The sequence below is a fragment of the Anolis sagrei genome, chromosome 6 (assembly GCF_037176765.1).
Source record: "Anolis sagrei isolate rAnoSag1 chromosome 6, rAnoSag1.mat, whole genome shotgun sequence".
Classification (NCBI taxonomy): domain Eukaryota; kingdom Metazoa; phylum Chordata; class Lepidosauria; order Squamata; family Dactyloidae; genus Anolis; species Anolis sagrei.
In genome coordinates this window covers 46109861-46123976 of record NC_090026.1, presented here as the reverse complement: position 1 = coordinate 46123976, position 14116 = coordinate 46109861, and the positions used below count along the sequence as shown (strand labels likewise).

General features: G+C 41.2%; 1 protein-coding gene across 2 annotated transcripts in view; it reads left to right on the top strand.

Moving 5' to 3' along the window:
* The first annotated feature begins 7341 nt into the window (after positions 1 to 7341).
* NSF (N-ethylmaleimide sensitive factor, vesicle fusing ATPase) overlaps positions 7342 to 14116 on the top strand; it is a 91114-nt gene continuing 84339 nt past the window's right edge. For both annotated transcript variants that reach the window (XM_060781169.2, XM_060781170.2), the window contains exon 1: positions 7342 to 7450. In XM_060781169.2, coding sequence (XP_060637152.2) covers positions 7439 to 7450 — 12 coding nt within the window. In that variant the 5' untranslated portion in view covers positions 7342 to 7438. The remainder of the gene's footprint in view (positions 7451 to 14116) is intronic.

Below are 14116 nucleotides of genomic sequence, written 5' to 3'. Positions count from 1 at the left end.
TCTAGTTTATGTACAAGACATTCTGTATTGCTCAACCACATTGCTTCCAGGACCTTGGACAGAGCATTAGGCACTTTACTGTAAGAGACCAAACAGCTTCAACAGGGTATGTATTGTTTAACTGAATTTGATTAAGCCCCATCTACACTGATGTTAGCTGAAAACTGTGGAAGCCAGACAACAAATTCCCACAAAGGTGCATATTTATTTATCGTGTCATGAGAAAACCAGAACAGTTGTATTGCATTAAAAACAATCAGACAAACAAACAAAACATAAAGTTTGCAGACTTGGTATTCTATTAAATGGCCTTTCACCAGTAGCTGGCCACTTGGAATGCCTCTGGCGTTGCTGCAAGAAGGTCCTCCATTGTGCATGTTGCAGGGCTCAGGTTGCATTGCAGTAGGTGGTCTGTGGTTTGCTCTTCTCCACACTCGCATGTCGTGGGTTCCACTTTGTAGACCCATTTCCTAAGGTTGGCTCTGCATCTTGTGGTGCCAGAGCACAGTCTGTTCAGCACCTTCTAAGTTGTCCAGTTTTCTGTGTGCCCAGGAGGGAGTTTCTCATTTGGTGTCAGCCATTGATTGAGGTTCTGGGTTTGAGCCTGCCACTTTTGGACTCTCGCTTGCTAAGGTGTTCCAGGGAGTGTCTCTGTAGATCTTAGAAAACTATTTCTTGATTTAAGTAGTTGGCATGCTGGCTGATACCCAAACAGGGGGTGGGTCGGAGATGTCGTTGCCTTGGTCCTTTCACTACTGGCTGCTACTTCCCAGTGGTGCAATACCAGCTAAACAGTGTAATTTCTCCAGTGGTGTAGGGCAGAGACACCCCATGATAATGCGGTACGTCTCATTAAGAGCCACATCCACTGTTTAAGTATGGAAAAGTGAATAAAAAAGCCCTTAATGTGTATCAGTACTCTGTGCTTTGTGTAATCACCATCGGGGGCCTCAATTGATTCCAGGATTTCCTTGTAATCATCTCACAGCAAAACCATTTTCTTCAATACCAGATTGAAACTGCATCAAATGGTTACTGTAGGTGTGCCCATATAGACAATTCTCCATCTCCTTGCAAAGAACTGAAAGTCCTTTGAGGGTTAGCCTACCAGGAGGTAAGTACGCCATTGCTTTTCTGTTACATCCTGCATGCTGTCATCTGTCTGGAAACATGAAGGAGACACTCGCAGTGGTAGGTCTGTGTTTTGGTTGGCTCAGGAAGGATGATTGGGTAAAGCAGGAACATTTTCTGACTGTTCCTCCTTCAGAAGGTCCTTGATTGAGGGACCTTCTGAAGGTCCCTCTAGCAGACACTATTGCACTTATCAATCAGAATTTTCCAGAAGACATCACAGCCCTGTTTCAACATTGCCTCACTACAAGCTACTTCCAGTGGGATAATGAATTCTATGAACAGAAAGATGGAGTCACCATGGGAGCTCTCTTAGCCCCCCCACTTGCGGAATTCACTCACCAGGGAAATTAGGTCATCATCATCCCTCATCACCTGAAGGTAAAAACATGGATGTGGGACCAGGCCTTTGGGTAATCTCGCTGACAATGACAGTGACAATGATGACAATGGCTATGGAAATGGACTATGGACATGCTTGATGGAGTCTCTAACTAGAGAATTCAGCTCAGATAAGGCCACCAGGCTGTCATTGAAACCGAAACCGATTTTAATTAATTAATGTGATTTAATATTTTAAATGTATGTAATTAGACTGTAGGGACAGTGGCAATTGAGGTTCATTTGGCTCTCCGTACTTGAGGGGCTATGATTTCCTTGTAGGTAGAACTATGCCTCTCTTTTTATTGGGGTGGGGGTGGTTGTATTCAATAACATACTAACAACATGGTATTCTGAAAATGTTTAAAATGTGTGAGAGAAGATAGGTCCCTACAGAACTTCACAGGACAAATGCTACAGGACTGATCTTCCCATAGTCTTCCAGCAATATCTGGCAATCCCAAAAGAAAAAGCACCTACACTGTACTTCAGTACTCAAAGTCTTCAGCCATGCAGGTGTCCAAATGGATAGCATACTTAAAGGTTTTAAAGTCACTGAAAAGTCAGGAGAATGAGTAGGATTTCACAATTCCCCATTGGGGGTTTTATGGTGAAAGTTATTCATTACGACAACTAAGGTCATTTCAGTCCCCAATTCAAGCCTGAAACCAAAATGAGATTAATCCAGTCATTCAGTCAGTTTCAACTAAGAATGAATGGAATTACACAGCAAATACCAGCTCAAGTATCACGGTAAAGAAGGGGATATTTGCAACTGCCAAACAGTTGTAATCCTGGGTATTCAAAGAAGGTAGGAGGAGTCAATGGAGAGCATTTCCTTAATTACTTTCTTGATGACCATGCTGGCTGGGAGATTCGGTGATCTGTAGTGCAAAAATGTAACTTTCCCATTCTCCTGGTAGAAGGAAGTGGGAGGAAGAATGAAGTCGTCTTAGCCAGTGTTTGTGAACTCTTCCAGACACCTTCATTGTCTACTGGGGCCAGGATTTTGAGAATGGAAAGGGATGAATGTGGTAGCCTTTGTGGGTTGAATTTTCCCCACCAGTCCCATTTGATGGCAAATTAGCAGGAAAAATGCATTGCAATGTGTATATTTGAATCAATTGCTTCATATCACTCAAATGCCTTCTTTCTAACTCATGAACGAGTTTAACCCCATCTCCAAAAAGGCATTAGCAAATGTGTTTATACTCTTTCTAACTCATGTTCGAAAGAGTATGAACTCATTTGGTACTACCTTTTTGGAGACAGGGTTAAGCAAGTTCATGCTTAATCAAATCTCTGTTCATTTCTGGTGTTTGGTAGTGCCAAGGGGACGTATGGCAGAATATTGTCCTTGAAATTGTGATACAGCCAGTCCTCCCTATTTGTGGATTTGACTATTCATAGATTCAATTAAAATGTTCTTTCTAGGAATCTTGAGGTCCTCCTTTGCAACTCCATGCTCAACTTCTGCCAGATATTGATCATCAAGTCATGTTGGAAGACCTAGAAATTCCTAGAGAATATATCTCTTGGAATCCCTATGTCTTCCAATACAATTCTATAGTTAATTTTGGCAGGAGGTGACTGAAGGGTCACACTGAAGAACCTAATGATTCCTGGAGATGTTTTCTCAGGTAAAAAATTGTTGTTGTTATTATTATTATTATCATCGTCACCTTTGCAGGATTCCTGAAACCCTAAACTCAATAAATGTGGAGGGCTGACTGTGATAGCAAATATAATTGGAACACAATGCTATTTTACTGGATTCTTGTAAACTTGTTGTTTATTTGTTCAGTCACTTCTGACTCTTTGTGACCCGGTGGACCAGCCCATGCCAGAACTCCCTGTTGGCCATCACCACCCCCAGCTCCTTCAAAGTCAAGCCAGTCACTTCAAGGATACTATACATCTGTCTTGCCCTTGGTTGGCCCCTCTTCCTTTTTCCTTCCATTTTCCCCATCATCATTGTCTTCTCCAGGCTTTCCTGTCTTCTCATTATGTAACCAAAGTACTTCATCTTTGCCTCTGGAGTATGGACTGGTTGGATCTTCTCATGGTCCAAGGCACTCTTAGAATTTTCCTTCAGCACCACAGTTCCTTCGCTCAGCATTCCTTATGGTCCAGCTCTCACATCCATAGGTTGCTATGGGGATTACCATTGTTTTAACTATGCGTATCTTCGTTGCCAGTGTAATGTCTCTATTCTTCACTATTTTATCGAGATTGGTCATTGCTCTCCTCCCAAGAAGAAAGCATCTTCTGATTTCCTGGTTGCAGTCTTGTAAACTAGAGGTACTCCATGGTAGCCTTTGAACATGGTAGCCTTTGAACTGGTAGCCTTTGAACTGAGTCATTGTATGCAACAGGCACAAATATAGTGGTAGTGTCTAAAATGTTTATCTGTCCCCTCAAGTCAGGCTCCATCTAAACTGCCATACAACATTTTTTTAATTATTATTATTATTATTATTATTATTATTATTATTTTACTGACACAAAAACACAGTATGTCACAGCAAACAAGATATATATGCTGGATTTCGTATCACAAAATCACAAGTCGAACACTTCTCAAGTGTTTAGGACTGTGTGATGTATTTTCGAATGATGTGCGCAGATCCAAGTAAGGTGGCCTTTTGCAGTTGACAGATCGTGATTTTGTCAATGTTTATGGTTTCCAAATGCCGGCTGAGATATTTTGGCACAGCACCCAATGTGCCGATGACCACTGGGACCGCCTGTATTGGTTTATGCCAGACCCTTTGCAGTTCGATTTTGAGGTCCTGATAAAGGCTGAGTTTTTCCTGTTGTTTTTCCTCAATGTGACTGTCAACAATCCAAACTTTTTTCTTTTCCACAATCGTCTGGTGTATTGCGTTAAAAAACTTTGTCAGTCTGGATTCAAAAGTCCCACAGTATTTTTGTGTGCTCATTTTCCACTACCTTTGCAGGTGTATGATCCCACCAATTCTTTACTGCTGGCAGGTGGTACTTGTGACATAAGTTCTGGTGAATCATCTGGGCCACAGAGTTGTGCCTTTGTTTGTAGTCCGTCTGTGCGATTATCTTGCAGCAGCTGAGGATATGATCCATGGTTTCATCAGCTTCCTTGCATAGTCTGCATTTTGGGTCATCAGCTGATTTTTCAATCCTGGCTTTAATTGCATTTGTTCTGATGGCTTGCTCCTGGGCTGCAAGAATCAGGCCTTCTATCTCCTTCTTCAGCTGGACCTTCCCTAAGGTCCAGCTCTCACATCCGTAGGTTACTACAGGGAATACCATGGCTTTGACTAGGCGGATCTTTGTTGCCAGTGTGATGTCTCTACTCTTTACTATTTTTCGAGATTGGACATTGCTCTCCTCCCAAGAAGTAAGCGTCTTCTGATTTCCTGGCCACAGTCTGCATCTGCAGTAATCTTTGCACCTAGAAGTACAAAATCTGTCATGGCCTCCACATTTTCTCCCTCTATTCTCCAGTTGTCAATCATTCTTGTTGCCATGATCTTGGTTTTTTTGATGTTTAGCTGCAACCCGGCTTTTGCGCTTTCTTCTTTCACCTTGATTAGAAGGCTCCTCAGCTCCTCCTCGCTTTCGGCCATCAGAGTGGTGTCATCTGCATATCTGAGGTTGTTAATGTTTCTTCCAGCAATTTTCACCCCAGCTTTGCATTCATCAAGCCCTGCACATCGCATGATGTGTTCTGCATACAAGTTAAAAAGGTTGGGTGAGAGGATGCAGCCTTGCCGTACGCCTTTCCCAATCTTGAACCAGTCTGTTGTTCCGTGGTCAGTTCTGACTGTTGCGACTTGGTCCTTGTACAGATTCCTCAGGAGAGAGACAAGGTGGCTTGGTATGCCCATCCCACCAAGAACTTGCCACAATTTATTATGATCCACACAGTCAAAGGCTTTAGAATAGTCAATGAAGCAGAAGTAGATGTTTTTCTGAAATTCCCTGCCTTTCTCCATTATCCAGCGGATATTGGCAATCTGGTCTCTCGTTCCTCTATGTCAGGGGTCCTCAAACTTTTTAAAGAGAGGGCCAGGTCACAGTCCCTCAAACTGTTGAAGGGCTGGATTATAATTGGAAAAAAACATGAATGAATTCCTATGCACACTGCACTCATCATATTTGTAGTGCAAAAACCACTTAAAAACACTACAATAATTAAAATGAAGAACAATTTTAACAAATATAAATTTATTAGTATTTCAATGGAAAGTGTGGGCCTGTTTTTGGCTGATGAGATAGGATTGTTGTTGTCGTTGTTGTGTACTTTCAAGTCGTTACAGACTTAGATTGACTCTGAGTGAGGACCGGATAAATGACCTTGGAGGGCCGCATCCGGCCCCTGGGCCTTAGTTTGAGGATCTCTGCTCTAGAACATAGCCATATAGCCCGAAAAAACCTACAACAACCCAGTGATTCTGGCCATGAAAGCCTTCGACAATACATTATACTTGTTTTCATTAATCATAAGACAAATGTGATGTTATTAATTACTTAAATGTTGTATTTCATCATTCTACTTTCACTTAACTTAGCCGATGGTTGACCAAAATAAAGGCTACTGACTGACTGACTACAAACAAATAAGAGATGATATAATACAAATAGGTTCCTGAATAAGTACATACAACAAAAATACCACTTATATATAGAGTAAACAATAATAGAAGTCAACAAACAGTTATATAGACATGTTGTACTGTTCAATTTCACAGTGATGTCAAACAATATTGTGTAAATTTTGGTACAGTCTCTTTAAAATAATATCAATGTCGTATCTTCTCATGTTGAGTAGCTTATAGATCAGCCATCCACAACCGGTTTCAGCCTACTTCAGGCCTTCTTCTGGTGGACTGAAATTAATGTATAAATCAATATTTTGCTCCAGTTGCATACATATAGAACATCTTATACTAAAATGCACTCAAAGAAATTTGTTAAGTCTTCACACTTGTTATTACAACAATATTTCTTGAACATGTCCATTAAACACCATACGTTACAACACATTTAAGTACTTACAAAGTTATACACTTGAGAATTTGTTCTCCTCAGGAGATACAGATTTTTGGCTCAGTCATATCTACAGCAAAGGAACGAAATGTGGCGATGAGTGTTTGAAAATTACGATGTTAAAAATGATTATCTCAAGTGTATAACTTTGTAAGTACACTTTGTAAGTGTGGACGGCTGATCTATAAGCTACTCAACATGAGAAGATAGGACATTGATATTATTTTAAAGAGACTGTACCAAAATTTACACAATATTGTTTGACATCACTGCGAAATTGAACAGTACAACATGTCTATATAACTGTTTGTTGAATTCTATTATTGTTTACTCTATATATAAGTGGTATTTTTGTTGTATGTACAAATAAGATATGTGCAGTGAGCATAGGAATTCATTCATGTTTTTTTCAAATTAAATCCGGCCCTCCAACAGTTTGAGGGACTGTAATCTGGCCTGTAATTTGAGGACCCTGGTTTAAAGCAATGATTCCCAAAATCTGGGGGATTTGGACTTCAACTCCCAGAATCCTCAGCAGCTTTGACCAATGATGAGAGATTCTGGGAATTGAAGTCCACCCCCCCAAAAAACAAAACAAAAACAAAAACAAAACACCTCTGGACGACCAGAATTTGGGAAACATTGAATTTGGCTCATCGGGAGAACGGAATTATCTCAACGCTATCATATTTTTCTCTTCTCAATTTAGGTGTTCCTGTGGCAGCATATGACCTCACTGACAGGCCTCATCAACCTCTACGAAGGCTGACAGAAGGAGGGCTTAAAGGAAGGGGCGGAGCTAGGTTTGGCCCCGCCCCTTACGCTCTGCGTGCCTCTCCGTCCGCTTTCGTGCTCTGTTTTCTGTCAGTCCCTGGCTGGGAACCGGCGGAACAAGATGGCGTCCCGGGTGAGTGAATGGATGAATGGCTGGCTGAGGGAGGGCAAGGCTGGGGAATGACGTGTCCGCCGGGTGAACTTGCCGTTCTTGAAGGACTCATTGCGTTGCTGTTATTAAAGCCTTGCTAATGCAATACTCTCCTCAGGGAGAGGACATCTCTTGTCAGTCTCCCTCTGTGAGGAGAGGATTACACTTGGATGGAGGGGACCTGAGTTCCAATCCTGGCTTGCTTTCCCTCAGGCGCCAATGAGGAGATTCCTCATAGAATCATAGAATCAAAGAGTTGGAAGAGACCTCATGGGCCATCCAGTCCAACCCCCTGCCAAGAAGCAGGAGTATTGCATTCAAATCACCCCTGACAGATGGCCACCCAGCCTCTGTTTAAAAGCCTCCACCACACTCCGGGGCAGAGAGTTCCACTGCTGAACGGCTCTCACAGTCAGGAAGTTCTTCCTCATGTTCTTCCTCCCACAAATAAACCCCCTCACAAGGTTGTTGTGAAAGGGATTTGGCTGATAAACCGCATCAAATATCTTTAAACTTTTTTTACTTTTTGAACTTGTTTACTGTCTGATTTAGAAGAATAGGTGGCACTTAAAGAGGTGGATTTACCTGTTACAGAATGGGCTCATCTGCACTGGCAATTGAACAGCCTTGGAATCCCCGGACTTGTAGTTTTGCAAGGTCATTAGCCTTCTCTGCCAAATGAATGCTGATGCCTCACCAAACTACAGATCCCAGGATACCATAACATTGAGCCTTAGCAATGGAAGTGGGCTTGATCTGCGTTAATTCAATGGTGTAGATCAGTGTTTCTCAAGCTTCCCAATACCGTGACCCCTTAATACAGTTCCTCATTTTGTGGTGACCCTCAACCATAACATTTTAATTGCTACTTCATATCTGTAATTTTGCTATGGTTATGAATTGTAAATACTCGATATGCAGGATGTCTTTTCATTCACTGGTCCAAATTTGGCACAAATATTCGATATACCCACATTTGAATACTGGTGGGGTTGTGGAGGATTTTTTTTTTTTGGTTGTGTCAGGAGTGATTACAAGTCGCTCCTGGTATGAGAGAATTGGCCGTCTGCAAGGATGTTGCCCAGGGGATGCCTGGATGATTTGATGTTTTTATCATCCTTGTGGGAGGCTTCTCTCATGTCCCCGCATGAAGAGCTGGAGCTGATAGAGGGAGCTCATCTGCCTCTCCCCGGATTCGAACCTGTGACCTGTTGGTCTTCAGTCCTGCCAGCACAGGGGTTTAACCCACTGCACCACCGGAGGCTCCTCGGTGGAGGATTGATTTTGTCATTTGGGAGTTGTAGTTGCTGGGATTTATAGTTCACCTACAATCAAAGAGCATTTTTTTTTGTCGTGTCAGGAGCGACTTGAGAAACTGCAAGTTGCTTCTGGTGTGAGAGAATTGGTCGTCTGCAAGGACGTTGTCCAGGGGACGCCCGGATGATCTGATGTTTTTATCATCCTTGTGGGAGGCTTCTCTCATGTCCCCGTATGAGGAGGTGGAGCTGATAGAGGGAGCTCATCCGCCTCTCCCCGGATTCAAACCTGCAACCTGTCGGTCTTCAGTCCTGCTGGCACAGGAGTTTAACCCACTGCACCACTGGGGGCTCTTAAAGAGCATTCTGAACTCCACTAACGATAGAATTGGACCAAATTTGGCACACAGAACTCCCATGACCGACATAAATTATTGGAAGGATTAGGTGGGCATTGACTTTGAGTTTTGGAGTTGTAGTTCACCTACATCCAGAGAGCAGTGTGGACTCAAACAAAGATGGATTCGGATCAAACTTGACACTCAATATGCCAAACTTGACACTCAATATGCCAAAATATGGACACTAGTGGAGTTTGGAGAAATAGATCTTGACATTGAGAGTTGTAGTCACTGGGATGTATAGTCCTCCTACAATTAAAGGGCATTCTGAACCCCATCCATGATAGAATTGGGCCAAACTTTCCACACAGAACCCCCATGACCAACAGAAAATACTGTGTTTTCTGATCGTCTTTGGCGACCCCTCTGACAACCCCCTCGCGGCCCCCAGGTTGAGAAACACTGGTGTAGATGAACCCAAGGTTAGGCTCTCTCCCCACTTTGACACAACTCCTCTCCAAGCAGTTACAATCCCTCAATGGATATTTATTTATGGCTTGGTCAGTGACTACATAGGAGCCTCTGGTGGCACAATGGATTAAACCCTTTTGCCGGCAGGACTCAAGACCAACAGGTAGAAGGTTCGAATCCAGGGAGAGTATGGGTGAGCTCCCTCTTTCAGCTCCAGCTCCCCATGCGGGGACATGAGAAAAGCCTCCCACAAGGATGATAAAACATCAAAACATCTGGGCGTCCCCTGGGCAACATCCTTGCAGACAGCCAATTCTCTCACACCAGAAGTGACTTGCAGTTTCTCAAGTCTCTCCTGACATGGAAAAAAAAGTGACTACATTTTACACTGTCCAAAAGCTGGTGCTGCCTGTGCATTTCTCAAAACAGTATCTTGCCCAGTCTGTCTTGTGAGTGGCTCTTCCCTTCAGCCTTCAGATTACTGCAGTAAATAACAAGGATGGTGGATGTAAGGGATAACTGCTAATTCCCGTTTTCTTGAAATAGATGGCTTTCCTCGAAGACGGCAAGGGAAAAGTTGCCCTTCTTAGCCATCTGTTACTCCTCAAATACAGCATTGCAGGACAGATAGCCTGGCCCACAAATGCTGCAGTGTTTTTCCTCTCTGTATGAAAAATACTGGTTGGTAACCTGTGGCTAATAAGCTTTTGCTGCTGTGTCACTTCCTCCATTTCAAGAAGGAGCATCTGCTGGGTGAATAAATAGCTCAAGGTGTTTATGCAGTGATCGCCTTTACTGCATTGTCTTCTTGGCTTGGCAAGCAGAGGACTGCCTGCAACCTGGCTTATAGATTGCGCCTGCAGTGATGCTACTGGATACTATGATGCACTGTTTTATTTTCCCAGGGGCCCAACATGTTATTGGCATTTGGTGACGTATAGAATAAATGGAGCAATATTGGGAGATTAATGGTGGGAAAATATTAATGAAGCTTCCTGTTTAAGGATTGGTACCCCTTCCCCACACAAAATCATAGAAGATTGTAAGCTTTTGCCACCAAGAGTATCCGTTTGATAAAGGTTCCTTCCACGCAGTTACATAAAATCCACATTGAACTGGATTATATGGCAGTGTGGACTCAGATATTGTGGATTACTTGCCTTGATATTCTGGGTTATATGGCTGTGTGGAAGGGTTGGTCTCATAGGTTTCTAGCAGGGTGATCTCAGCTCCTGCAATCTGTAACGAATTAGGGTATTTTTTTCAGAAGGGTGATGGGAATTAAATCTTTATGGAACAAAGTTGTATAGTTAAAGGTAGTAGATATGAAAGGAAAACAAAGTGTTTTATAGTGAGGAAAGTGGCTTGATGTTTTTGAAGCTTAATAGGGAGAAGGTGTCAAAGAAAATATACCAGTGGAGAAGTAATCTTTCCACTGTATTGTTATAAAATGAAAATCCTGCTTCTCAACTATATTTTAGGGAGGATAGGAGAATATATTGTTAATTTCTATTCCTTGAACAGAATTTTAACCACAAGCAAACAATACTGATTTCACCTGCTGATCTCCACCAAGAGATCTCTCCTATTAGAGGAATAAGGAAAAATTACAGACAAAATGTTGGTGATAATTCTGATAATATATGTACTTGAAATGCCAGGGGCAGCTTGAAGTTGTACCTAATTGTCAACACTGTGCTTATTTCTTGTCCCCAAAAAGGAGAATGGTGTGTTGAAAGATTGACTTGCTCAACTCAATCCTATAAATGATTATGTAATCATGACGGAAATGGATGTGAAAGACACGCAGCTCTGTGTGTACATAAGCTGCCTGGTTATGGCTGACCTTCTACTCCATTTATGCAGACTGAATCCTCACATTGTCACAGTGCTGTTGCTGTAAGCTAAACTTCTCCCAAACCTCATGGCTGCATCAAGAACAAAAATGGATTGCAGCGCTGTACAAGGTTATCTTCAAACTGGCAAAATGTCTGTAAAAATAGCACATACAATTTGATGTAAGCAAGTGCAAAGTAATGTACACTGGGGCAAAACAAAATCCCAACTTCATATACACACTGATGGAATCTGAGCTGGTAGCTGTGACTGTCCTAGAATAGAAGAGATTTTGAAGTTGTAGTTGATAAGTGGATTAATCCTTTGACTCAGAAGCTAACTGCTGGAAAAGGAAAGTACAAAGGAACTGAAAATCACACTTCTCTCATACGGATTTGTGGTGTGATTCCACTTGCAATACTATGAATGGTCTTGTCACAGTATTTTAGAAAGGTTATTGTGGAATTTGCAATAGTGCAGAGAGGGGCAACCAAAATTCAATAGTGCAGAGAGGGGCAACCAAAATAGTGGAAACAAAGTCATGGTGTTTAGAACTTCTTAACATAGATTTAAGACTGGGAAGGATGGACATGATAGCAGGGTATACATGTGGAGAAAGGGTCTATTGAGAAGCTTTCTTATTTTATCCAATTGCTAGAACTCAGATCATCTACCGAACTGAATGGTGAAAGATTCAGGTTGAATGAAAAGAAGTATTTAGATATGTCAAATACTAGAATTTACTACTGAGATTGTAGCAATGGCCACCAATTTGTATAGAACTAGATTCATGGAGGATACGCTTGTCAGTGATAACCAGTCATGATGTCTACATGTTACCTTAAACATGGGAGCTCTTGTGCCTGTAAAGGCAAGTTGTGGAGAAACAGGAGCATGAGGATGGATTTGTGTTCTCTTTCTAGACTTTCTGTAGGTATTTGATTTTGATAAACCTTTGGTGTGATTCAACATGGCTATTATATTCTTATGCCTAAGTCTTGCTATGGAGTGGAGCTACATGTGCAGTTTCCTTAGCTCAGTCTTTTATAAAATATGACTGGGATTACATAGGCTTTTCAATCTAGAAGGAATAATTAGGAAACAACAACCATAACTTAAGTGGGTGGGCAAACTGTATTTAAACATTGTTGGATTCCAAATTCTATCAGCTCAGATGACTACAGGTTACACATGAACTTATTTTTCCTATGGCAGTACGTTCTCATGTTAGTTTTGCTTTCTTAACATGCCCAGGTAAGCCTATAGTCCAAAACAGTTACCATATAATTCTGTGGTAGTCTTGCTATAACATAGAGATATAAATCCTTTTCTAGAATTTGTCTTAATGCCTCAATACAAATGTTAGGTGAATAAATTGTCATAGTTGGTAAATGTTAGATACATTATATTTGTGGGTTGGAGAAATTCAACAGCTCTTCAAATAGTGTATGTGTGTACTTGTTTAATTAGAAAATTTTCCTATTGGACATTGAAGAACAACTGCTAGAATAAAGAATAGGCTCTCCTGTGGAAACCTCTGAAGCAATTTAGCTAGAATTGAGTAGTATCAACATATCTTCAATTATTGAAGAAATATGTCACCATAGATACTATTCATGTGTTCTCCGGGGAATTTCTTTGCAGCTCTTAGAAGATGAATTGGGTGAATATCTGCTTCTGCCCTAAAAATGTCATGTAGTTCATTCCTTTGCATGTTTCCCTCCCAATCACATAACCATAAGTGTACAGTTTACTAGGGTTACAGCTGAAATTATTTGTGCCAGATCTAAGGGGGTGGGTGGGATAAACTAACTAACTTTTGCCTACTCATTTATGGGAAGCAATAACTACTACTAGAAAAGTGGTTAGGGAAAAGCCTGAATCATTCAAGGCCTGATGTCATACTTAACAGTTTTCTGAATTATGTGTTCTGTGTTTTCTTAGTGATTTGTTTAAATTTGGCAGCCTCTGTAAATGGGTTCACAATGCAAATTAGGACTTAATGTGACCTAATGCATGTTTAATGTGGCTTTAAAACAAGATTTCTTCTTACCTTGTTTTTGGATGCCAATAGCAGCTAGTAATTTTTATGAGTTTTATGGAAGACATGTCATGAATACTAAAAAAAAGTTGTTTTGAATTTCATGATGTCTAATTTGAGTGCATAAACATATAATTAAAAAACGAAAATCTGAATGCCTCCAAACTGACTAGTTTGGCAAAGTGATATGTGAAATTCAACATTATAACACCTTTAACGTCAGTGATGATAGAAAGTAGAGCTGACAGATGCTAATTGTCAGGGTCTAGACCTATCATCTCTTAAGTCTCTTTGGCTCCCCCAGCTGTATAAATTCCCTTTGCCTTAATATAGTTATTTTTTCTCAAGAGTTCGCACATCTCCTGACTGTAGCCTATGTGAAATTTTGGTCTAGGTATACTCTGTCCTTGTGTCCCTCCCCATTCCAAATCCCATATTAATGTCAACTTCTGTTCACCATATACCAACTTGTCATCTCGATGGCTGCTGTCCTAGGTGCCGTCCTTATATCTACTATCTCACAGTTACTATCCGTAGCACTTTTATCACCCTTCCTCTCTATATACCTTTTCCAGACCTTAAGCACTTTAAATGTTTTTAAGCCTCCCTTTTTAGTTCCTCCATTTCTTTTGCTTTTTCTTCTACCTATCCTTCCCTTGGTCTTATGTTTCTCATTCATTCTATATTCTTTCATAAGCTACAC